Below are 11485 nucleotides of genomic sequence, written 5' to 3'. Positions count from 1 at the left end.
AAAAATAAACAGACACCTTTGGCACAGGAACAAATTTTGCCTTGTTTTTAAAAATCAAAAATGCTGAAGGGGGTACTGGGGGTACTTGGCGGGAAAAAAAGTTTATTTCAGGGGGTACTCCACTGTAAAAAGTTTGACAACTACTGTCTTACTGCATTGTCCTCATTTAGCACTGCTCACATTCCAAAAGCTACAGCAGTGGCTGATAAAGCCATGACATAACACTGGTTATAGAAACACCAGTATGTATAAATATAGAAACACCAGTGTGTACAAATACATAAATACCAGTGTGTATAAATATATAAACCAGGGGTGTCAAACTCTTTTTGGTTCAGGGGCACATATTTAGCCCAATTTGATCTCAAGCGGGCCAGACCAGTAAAATAATGACTTCATAACCTATAAATAATAACATCCAAGTTTTTCTTTTGTTTTAGTACAAAAAAAACCAATTAAATTATGAAAATATTTACATTTTACAAAAAAGATGTGAATAACCTGAAAAAACAGAAGTTTCATTTGAAAAATTAGTGCAATTTTAACAATATTATGCCTTGACTTATTATTTATACATGTACATTTACACACAGTGTTACATCAACATTTGGTAACAGGAATAATATTGTTAAAATTTTGGAGTTTGGAACTAAAATTTGAACAATTTCTACAATATTCCATCTCTTATTATTAACACAACTACAGATCACAGTGGATCCATAAATGCACAAAACATTTAGTAGCAGGCAGAATATTGTTAAAATTGCACATTTCGGGTTGTTCATCTTTATTTATGCATTTATTTACATTTTATTGTGAAAGAATAGTTTTGTAAATGTTAATATTTTCACAGTGTAATCTTATTTTTTTCACTTAAATTTTTTCCACATAATTTTCACAAAGAAAATTTGTAGTTGTCATTATTTATGGGTTATTGTGTTGTTATTTTTACTGTAGATCACATTGGTCTGCATGTGGAACCTGAGCCAATAGGATTTTGACAACTTTGACTGATCAGGTTAATTTTTGCACTTTCATCCCGCGGGCCAGATTGGATCATTTGGCGGGCCAGATTTGGCCCCCGAGCCACATGTTTGACACCTGTGATATAAACACTAATGTGCATACAGTCCTCAATTAATACATTAGTTTGACTATAATTTGTCAAGCTATACTGGAAAAGAAATAGAGCCTGTAGTCTCAAATGTCAACTTTATAACAAATATATATATTTTTTTCACAAAAATGTTCAACTTCTCAAAGAAAGCTCCAAAAAAAAAAAAAAAAATCAAGAAGGAAATTCCCCGTTCAACATATCAATATGGCTCTGATTTCTGAGACTCTGCAGGCTTAAACATTTAGGAGATCACTCCTTTAATGTCAGTGTGTGTTTGGAGATTCATAATTTATAACCGAAATCCACACATTTAAAGGCTGTGTGCAGTTATCAGGCACAGATAAACAAACATTAGCTCCAGTAAAATTTAGGATGCTGTATTTGTAGAGCTGACCCACACTGGGAAGAAGCTGCTGCAAGTGAAAAATATCTGTCAGCGAATAAATAAACAGCTCTTTAAACAAGGCCAAGCATTTATTTACCGACATTACCGAAAACATTAAATCAACACAGAATAAACTGTGATACTCCGATATTAAGGTACAATTTATTTCACAAATATAGTTATATATAGTTATATTACCATAGAACTTGTTTTTAACTTGTTTTTTGTACCATATAACTTTTTTTTTTTATTTTAACCATATAACATGTTTTTAATACTGCTATCTATCTATCTATCTATCTATCTATCTATCTATCTATCTATCTATCTATCTATCTATCTATCTATCTATCTATCTATCTATCTATCTATCTATCTATAACCCCAATACAGCAAAAAAAAAACAACAACAAAAAAACAAAAAAGGAAATTAAAGACACAGGCACAAATGGAAATAAAAGACTGTATCTGATTCTAAAAGGCAATTTCCTTTTCATAAAATATTTCCTCCTATTTCCCAGAATAAAGTCAGCTTTATTGTGGTGATAGATAGATAGATAGATAGATAGATAGATAGATAGATAGATAGATAGATAGATAGATAGATAGATAGATAGATAGATAGATAGATAGATAGATAGATAGATAGATAGATAGATAGATAGATAGACTGCAAAAATCTAAACCTTACCAAGTGTATTTTCTTATTTCTAGTCAAAATATCTCATCACACTTAAAACTAGAAAACCATGTGCAGACCTCCGCCAAGGTAGACCCCCCCCCATCACCGCCAAAATTCGATTATTTGTTCCTTGTGCCACTATCAACATTTCCTGAAAATTTCATCAAATCTATCTATTGTCTACACTGCAAAAATCTAACTCGCACCCAGTGTATTGTTTTCATTTCTAGACTAAATATCTCATCACACTTAAAATAAGACTTTTAACTTTTAACTTTTCAATGAGACATAAGAACTTATTTTTTGACAATAGATCTTGAAAATGTTATTTGAAAAAATCCTATAAAGATAATTTTCACTTGTTCCATTGGCAGATTTTTTTTTTTTTGGCTTGAATTAAGCAAAAAAAAAAAAAAAAAAAAAATCTTGAATTAAGCAAAAAAATCTGCAAATGGAACAAGTGAAAATTTTTTTGGTAAGATTTCTTGAAATAAGATTTTCAAGATCTATTGTCTAAATAAAAGTTCTTATATCTCACTGAAAAGTTACTCTTTAGGTGATTATGTCTTATTTTAAGCGTGATGAGATATTTGGACAAGAAATGAGAAAAATACATTTGGTAAGATTTGGATTTTTGTAGTGAAATATCTGTTGATCCACTAATCCTATCAATCAAAGTAAATAATTGGTGTAAAATACACTTTATTATATTTTCATGATCATCAGATATGACCCATTTGGATGTTCAGAGGCTCCGAAGTTACCATGGAAACACCGTCATCTTCTACAACATTGATTCATCAGAAAATCCCATGGAGTTGGATCAATGGCAGTGGATGGACACACTTGTTTTTATATTCAATTAATGATAGATTTGCTGAAAAATTCACATTTTCTTCAGTTTTATCTGATTTTGATATAACAATCTTCAACTTTAATCTGATCTTTTATGAACATCAACACAATCAGTGAATTAAACACAGGAAAATACTTGATTTTTACTGAAAAATGCAAAATATACACTGAACAAAAATATAAACGCACCACTTTTGTTTTTGCTCCCATTTGTCATGAGCTGAACTCAAAGATCTAAAACTTTTTCTGTGTACACACAAGGTTTATTTCTCTCAAATATTGTTCACAAATCTGTCTAAATTTGTGTTAGTGAACACTTCTTCTTTGCTGAGATAATCCATCCACCTCACAGGTGTGGCATATCAAGATGCTGATTAGACAGCATGATTTTTGCACAGGTGTGCCTTAGGCTGGCCACAATAAAAGGCCACTCTAAAATGTGCAGTTTTATCACACAGCACAATACCACAGATGTCACAAGTTTTGACTGTGTGAGGAAAATGGTGGTCACACCAAATACTGACTGGTTTTCTGACCCCCCTGGACCACCCAATACAGTAAAAGTGCACATTTTAGAGTGGCCTTTTATTGTGGCCGGCCTAAGTCACACCTGTGCAATAATCATGCTGTCTAATCAGCATCTTGATATGCCACACCTGTGAGGTGGATGGATTATCTCAGCAAAGGACAGAGGAGAAGTGTTCACTAACACAGATTTAGACAAATTTATGAACAATATTTGAGAGAAATAGGCCTTTTGTGTACATAGAATACGTTTTAGATCTTTGAGTTCAGCTCATGAAAAATGGGAGCAAAAACAAAAGTGGTGCGTTTATATTTTTGTTGAGTGTAGATGATAACATATATACTGAATTTCCCTCGGGATTAATAAAGTATCTATCTATCTATCTATCTATCTATCTATCTATCTATCTATCTATCTATCTATCTATCTATCTATCTATCTATCTATAACCACAATAAAGCTGATTTTATTCTGGGAAACAGGAGGAAATATTTTATGAAAAGGAAATTGCCTTTTAGAATCAGATACAGTCTTTTATTTCCGTTTGTGCCCACAGGTCTTCACTGTAGGTTCAGGTGCTCTTGAACTTCTTTTTTTCCTTTCTTTTCTTTTTCTTTTTTTTTTGGTACCACTGTAACCTAAACACTGAGGTGCATACAACACAGCATGTGCTCTCCAACAACAGTCAGCTGGATTTATTACAAACTCACACAACTCCTGCTACTGCACCCCCCCCTCCCCCCACCCCCCCAACTCCAGTCTCCCCTCTCAGACCCTCTCAACCCCCCCCTCCCTCCATCATAAGTCTCCATTTCACGGGTCTCGCTTTGTTTTCATAGCAAACCCAAAGAACCTCTTTCCTCTACAACGGTGACCTCGACAACTTTCCCTACTTCCCCCGTGTTATTTAGAGACGTATTAACATGGAGGAGCATTGTTGTTTTTAATGGAGCTGTAGACCTTTTGTGCAGCAATGAGGATCATCTTTCTGGCTGAGGGCTGTGTTATTAATGTAGGATGAATAGAAGGTTCCCAGGGTTAACTCTTTCATGCATACTGGTCACTACAGTGGACAGTTATTCTGCAGCTGTTCTCTGTATATTCATGGGTTTTGTTGTTTTAGTTCCATATCAGCCAACACAGTGGGCGCTCATGCATCATCCTATACACTGACATTGATACCATTACTTTAACTTTGCTATTCTTGATAAAAATTAATCTGCAGGAACATGTTTGAGTGTAAAGTAATTGCTGATTATTTTTATTAGACTGTAATTAACACCAAAAAGGACTTTTTTCCCCATATTATCTCCATGAAGTGAGTAATGACTACTATTAGAGTATGTTAAAATGTGACAAAACATCAGATTGGCGGCATGGAAAATGTTTTTATTTCATAGTTTTCAACATATTAGTAAATACATGTTTCTTTGCTTCAAAAATTAAATGCATCGTGTCCAGCTAAGTGGACATTTTTGCAACTCCATTGAAAAATAGATTAAAAAAATAATAATAATAATAATAATAAAATTCAAACACATTTTTTTAATCCAATCCAACTTTATTTGTAAAGCACAGTGGATTAAAGTACTGTACAGAAAAATAAATAAAAACCAAAATAACAGAGTAAAATACAAGAATAGAATAACCCTCCAGTATCCGGGTGCGCATTTTAGGCACACTTTGCACTTTGTTTTAAAAAACTTCATATTATTTTTCACAATTTAAATAAGGTTAGAATTCAAAAGTTGTTCATTTTTGCATGATCTTTAAAATTCTGACCACCAACTAAAATGTGCACATTGTAAACAAACAAAATTACCAGAGTAGCATCTGTCTCCCAAGTGTGCCTAAAACGCACTATTTCTTCCATTTGATATGTATGATTAGGGCTGACCTGGATTTACAAAAATAAAATCACATTAGAGCAGAAAAATAAATTAATATATAATATTTAATAGTTTGATTTATAGCTGTGCATTTTACGCACACTTGGTGACAGATGCTTGTATTTTTGAACATTTGATCTAGCACCAAAAATAATAATGCAAATTAACCAATGTTGGAGTTAATCATTGACATATGCCAGGAGGAAAAAAATCAAATAATATGTGATCCACTTTTTATGTAGTATATTGAAAAAAAAAAATTGTGTTTTTTGCATCCAGAAAAACGGTTTGTTTACATTACAAACATGGCATTTAAAGGGTTAAGAAATGTGACAATTATTGAGTATTTTGTATTTTTATTTACGGCTCAAGTTGATGAAATAGAAAAAAGTGTAAAAGAATTAAAAACAAACTGTATAATTTTTTTTTTTTTTTTTTTTTTACATTATTCCACAAGTGTGCCAAAAAGGCACACTTGGTGCTTAGTAAGGGCCTTACTGGATGGGATACCGGAGGGTTAAAAAGCCATAAAACAACTGTAAAATAAATAAATAAATAAAAATAATAATAATAATAATAATAATAATAATATAGATAGATTAAAAATACAAAAGAATAGATAAAAACCTAAATAAAAGAATAAAATACAAGATTATAAACCTAAAAAAGCTGTACAATTAATGCCAAATTTAAGAGGAACTAGAAGCACTCGGAGAGCGCAGACCTCCGCCAAGGCTGATCAGTGCCCCCCCCCCCCCCCCCCCCCCCCCCCCCCCCCCCCCCCCCCCGATCACCACCAAAATTTTATCATTTCTTCCTTATCCCATTTCCAACAAACCCTGAAAATTTCATCCAAATCTGTCCATAACTTTTTGAGTTATGTTGCACACTAACGGACAGACAAACAAACAAACAAACAAACCCTGGCAAAAACATAACCTCCTTGGCGGAGGTAATAAAAACACTCAGTAAAAAACTCTTGGTAAAGGCTCTCATAATTCATGCATGAAAGGGTTAGGTTCAAACTGGACCTATTTTCATATTTTATTATAGTAAGGAGTCACAGAAAACTCATCATAGATACATGCATATTGTTTTGCCTGTACATAACATTTATTTATCTAAGCTTAATGCATCTGAACACACATGAGGAAGAACGATTGTAAAAAAAAAAAAAAAAAAACCCTTTGGACTTTATGGAAACAAGTGAGGCAGACAAAGCACACACTGACCTTTGTAGGGGTTATTCGTGTTTGCTTCTGGTTAAAAAAAAAAAAAAAAGAAAAGAAAAGAAACAAACAAACAGGAGTTCAACGCTGGAAAACAGGAGATAACTGACTGAAAGATATCATCCGTACAAGTAATTACACATTCTCGTTTGACTTATTATTGGAGATAAGACGAGTTTTCAGGCGCAATTCCATAAATGTGTTTGTGTGTGAGGGTATATGGCAGCATACCAAACTATGTCCCACGAACAAGGCTTATGAAAACCATATGACATGCTTTGGAAAAGAAAGAAATGCACAGTTCACTGCAGCACCTCCCCCCATACTGACACATACATCCACATTGCGCCCCCCCACCTCTTCCAAAAACATACAACCCTTTTCCTCAGCTCCCTCGCTGGCCTTCTCTCTCCTTTCTCTGCCCACCCTCTTTCTTGCTATACCTCCCTCCCTCCCTCTCTCTCTCTCTCTCTCTCTCTCTCTCTCTCTCTCTCTCTCTCTCCTAGTTTTCCCCTCCCTCCCCACTGTCCGAAATCTTGGGACAATCTGCATGCACTCAACTTCAGCACAGATCTGTTTTAAAAGGCTGGAGTGAAGAGCACGGGCAGTGAAAATTAAAAAGAAAAAAAAAAAAAAAAAAAAACAGGGTTCAAATGAAGGAATGAAGGGAGAAAAGTTCAGGTAGATAGGAAAGACAAAAGACAAGAAACTAAAAGGAAAGGAGATAAAAGTGTAGAAAAAGTCAGAGGTGAGAGACAACCAGGGAGTGGAGAGATAAATACAGTTTAAAGAGAATGGGCTGCCTGGTGAGCAGTGCTGCTACTTTTTTCTCTGTATCCTTGTTGGCTTTGCTTTTTGGAGTTTCCGGTGTTTTTAGCCAGGACCTGAGAGAGAGGGATGCACTGTGCAATGAAGAAGGCTGCTTTGTGGTTTACTTTCAACGCAAGACCTTTCTGGACTCATGGAGGGCTTGCAAAGACAAAGGGGGCAACCTAGCAACCATCAAACGGAAGGATGACGCCAACATCATTGCCAGTCTTTTCTCCACCGTGGACCTGCGACACTCACGCACTAAAGTTCAAGTATGGATCGGACTCCAACGCCAACCACGCCAGTGCACATCTACTCGTCCACTTCGGGGTTTCTCGTGGACTACAGGTGATCAGGATACAGACTATACAAACTGGCAGAAAGAGGACTCCCCTAGTAGTTGTTCGGTACCACGCTGTGTGGTTATGGGCTACAATACTCAGGAACCGACTGATAACTTTAAATGGTTGGATGGTTCCTGCTCGGTACCTGTTGATGGGTACCTTTGCTACTACAACTACAGACAAATGTGTCCTGCTTTGTTGAGTGAAGGTGCAGGAAATGCCCTCTACACCACACCGTTTAACCTTCTAAGCACACTGCTGACTCACATACCTTTCGGATCAGTTGCTACCGTACCTTGTCCTTCAGGTACTAAGGAGGAACAGTCGGTTCTGTGTATGTTAAAAGACGACGGTACAGCGGGGTGGTCAAGAGACCCCCCCCTCTGCTCCAGCCCTCCAGTACAGCACAACTGGTGTGATGAAGGTAATGGGGGATGTGAGCATTTCTGCAGACAGGCCGGTGGGCACTTTTACTGTGAATGTGCCGGCGGTTACCACCTCGGAGAAGATGGACAAAGTTGTGAACTGGTAGATGTTTGTCAAGGGGCACCCTGTGAATTTGAGTGTTTGCCCCTTTCGGACGGATACCGTTGCGCCTGCCCTGATGGATACATGCTTGCACCAGATGAACGTGGCTGTTTGGATGTAGATGAGTGTCTTCAGAGTCCTTGTGAGCAGCTTTGCGTGAACGCTCCGGGGACCTTTGAATGCCGATGTCGGGAGGGCTATCATTTAGATGAAGTGAGTGAATGTGAGGATATAGATGAGTGCATAAATGACCCCTGTGAGCATGCTTGTGAAAACACACCGGGTTCTCATATATGCCACTGCCATCTGGGTTTCTCCCCGCTGCCGGAGGACCCCAGCCGATGCCAAGACATAGATGAGTGCCAGATCGCTGGGATCTGTGAGCAGATGTGTGCGAATTATGAGGGCGGTTTTGAGTGCTACTGTAAGGAAGGCTACGAGCTCATGTCTGATTTCTTTTCCTGTCGAAAGATCGGCGAAGAGGATGACCAGTCTGTTGTCACTCCTCCTTTTCTGTGGGTCACTCGCCAGCCCGGACCGGTCTGGGATCCTGCGGACTATGTCTGGAACCCGCAGGAGGACCACACTGACTGGACACCGGAGTTTGAGCAACCTCTGGACTGGCTTACTGACCCTCCCAGAGTTTTGGATTCTGATGTAATTTGGGTCACCAGTGCCCCTCAGGAGGAACTACCCTTTGATTCAGTTCTAAACCTTCCAACAGAGGCCACCACAGAAAAAGAAGAACATGTAGGTAACCAAGAAGTAGACTGGTTGGAGTGGGGGCAGACACATCCAGTTCAGACTGAACTGGAGACTTTTCCAACCACACTCCCTACTACATCTCCATCTACGACTAGCTTCACAACAGACTGGTATGATGCTGAAGTAGAGGACGAAGAGGAGGAGGAGGAGGAGACCACCACAGCTCTCCCTTTTCTTTCAACTTCTACAATCTCTGAGGGAGCTTGGAATTGGTGGGCTGAACTCATCACTACGAGCCAGAAACCAGGAAATCCAGCGGATTCAGTCACGGACCTCCACATTCCTACTGCATCTAGCTACCACAATGAGGCAGAGGAAGACCACTACCCCCTTAGGGAGACCTCCGAACTCCCAGAGGAGGAGTTGAGGGAAATGGAAGATAACTTTGAGGAGATCACACAGTCCCATGACCCAGCTGTTCCCACCAAATTTACCCCTTCCCAGACCTCCCCGAATGTGGGTGTAGCGAGCGGTGACAGTCTGGATTCGGTCCAGAACAACAGGGAGGAGAAACAGAGCAGCACTTGGCTTCTGGTGGGCCTCCTGGTACCCATCTGTATTTTTGTCGTGGTGATGGTGGCGCTAGGTATCGTCTACTGTACCCGCTGTGCCGTCCAGCCACGCAACAAGAACGCCACTGACTGCTACCACTGGATCTCTGGGGCTCATGATAAACAAGGAGTTCCTAACCCTTCAGCAGGGGTCAAGACCCATGTTTAAACAGAGAGGAGAGGAAGTGACATTTACATAAATAGTGTGTTTCAGAGGTAAGCAGGGGTGAGTAATGAGCCTGGTATGGGATTTTTCCTTACCCTCTGTGAGTATGGAATGGCCCACACTTTGAACACATTTGGATTTTACTGTTGAATATCAAACAGACTGAGGTGGACATGGGACACTGAAAACCACTGACCTCTTCTGGGACGGGGTTTGTTATGTGGTAAAAAAAAAAAAAAAAACTGCTTTGAAGCTACGTACACTGACCACATAACACAAAAAAAAACTGATTTGCTTCATAATTGCACTAGGTAAAAATAATTATAAAATATTACCCTCCTCAATTATATGGTAAAAAAAACTCATAATGTATTTCGTCATTGATTTTATTTCAGTATTTCTGAGCTGGAGCCTGTTGAAATTCCCATTATGTAATAAAAGTTCAAAATGTAATAAGAATGTCACGTCATCTTGTAATAAAGCCGCATAATGTAATAAACTGACGCATTTTGTAATAAACTACCACAGTGCATTATGTAGTAAATTTTTTTGCATTATGTAGTAAGTTATTACAATTTGAGAAATTTATTACAAAATGCACTTGACACATTTTTATTTTCAGGAGAATGTAATGTGCTAAATTAATCTTTGAACTGTGTGGTTAAAGTTCTGATTACATTACCTGTAGTCACTAATTTCTTCTAAATTGCTCTGAAATTATATTAATTTGTATTGTTATTACATAATGAACCATGTTATTACATTTTTTTAAAATAAAAATGTGTCAAGTTCATTTTGTAATAAATTTCTCAAATTGTAATAATTTATTACATAATGTGAAAAAATTTACTATATAATGCGTTGACAGAGTTTATTACAAAATGCGTCAGTTTATTACATAATGCGGCTTTACTACAAGATGACATGACATTCTTATTACATTTTGAACTTTTATTACATAATGGGAATTTATTACATAATGCGGCTCAACAAGCCAAAACTTGTAAATCAATGTACTGATGGTAAAAACATTCTGCCTTTTTTTTTTTTTTTTTTTTTTAAAGGTACCAAAACTTGACTCCAAGGTCCCTTTTATGCAAATTCATCAGTCTTCACTTGCATATCACTGTAGAAAACTGTTACTGTCAACTGTGTAAAAGGGATTTATATGCATGTGTTAGCCCACAGCAGCAGTGGGTGAAAGGAAACTGTAAGTGAACATCCCTTAAAAACACTCTGCAGTCACGTAATAATGCTGAGGAAAGCATTTGAAAATACTGTGTTTGAATGGTTAAAGAGACCAAAACCTTGGCGTACTTTGTATATACCGAATCTTTTGTATTTATGTTTGTTTTATTCATTGTCACCAGCCGTTTTTAATGTAACAAGCTTCATAACTGAATGATGTGCCCCCTTATTATCGGAGTGATACTCTAAGGCAGGGGTGTCAAACTCATTTTAGTTCAGGGGCCATATTCAGCTAACTTTAATCTGAAGTGGGCCGGACCAGAAAAATAATAACATAATAACCTAGAAATAATGACAACTCCAAATTTTTGTCTTTGTTTTAGTGTAAAAAAAACCCCATTAAATTATGAAAATACTTTTATAAACTATCAAAAAAAAAAAAAACCTGAA

At 37.1% G+C, this 11485-nt stretch overlaps 1 protein-coding gene across 1 annotated transcript; it reads left to right on the top strand.

The window, feature by feature from the left end:
- The first annotated feature begins 7232 nt into the window (after nucleotides 1–7232).
- cd248a (CD248 molecule, endosialin a) lies at nucleotides 7233–10089 on the top strand. Its single transcript, XM_030162908.1, has one exon. It carries the CDS (start codon nucleotides 7478–7480, stop codon nucleotides 9848–9850), a length of 2373 nt encoding a protein of 790 aa, XP_030018768.1. The 5' UTR covers nucleotides 7233–7477; the 3' UTR covers nucleotides 9851–10089.
- Nucleotides 10090–11485: the final 1396 nt, after the last annotated feature.

This window comes from Sphaeramia orbicularis, chromosome 18, assembly GCF_902148855.1.
Source record: "Sphaeramia orbicularis chromosome 18, fSphaOr1.1, whole genome shotgun sequence".
In the NCBI taxonomy this organism is placed as follows: domain Eukaryota; kingdom Metazoa; phylum Chordata; class Actinopteri; order Kurtiformes; family Apogonidae; genus Sphaeramia; species Sphaeramia orbicularis.
The sequence above is the reverse complement of the archived record's forward strand: the minus strand, read 5'-3'. Positions and strand labels throughout refer to the sequence as shown.

What these genes read in the sequence shown, in the direction of transcription:
- cd248a (XM_030162908.1), top strand. Translation starts at nt 7,478, where the DNA reads ATGGGCTGCCTGGTGAGCAGTGCTGCTACTTTTTTCTCTGTATCCTTG.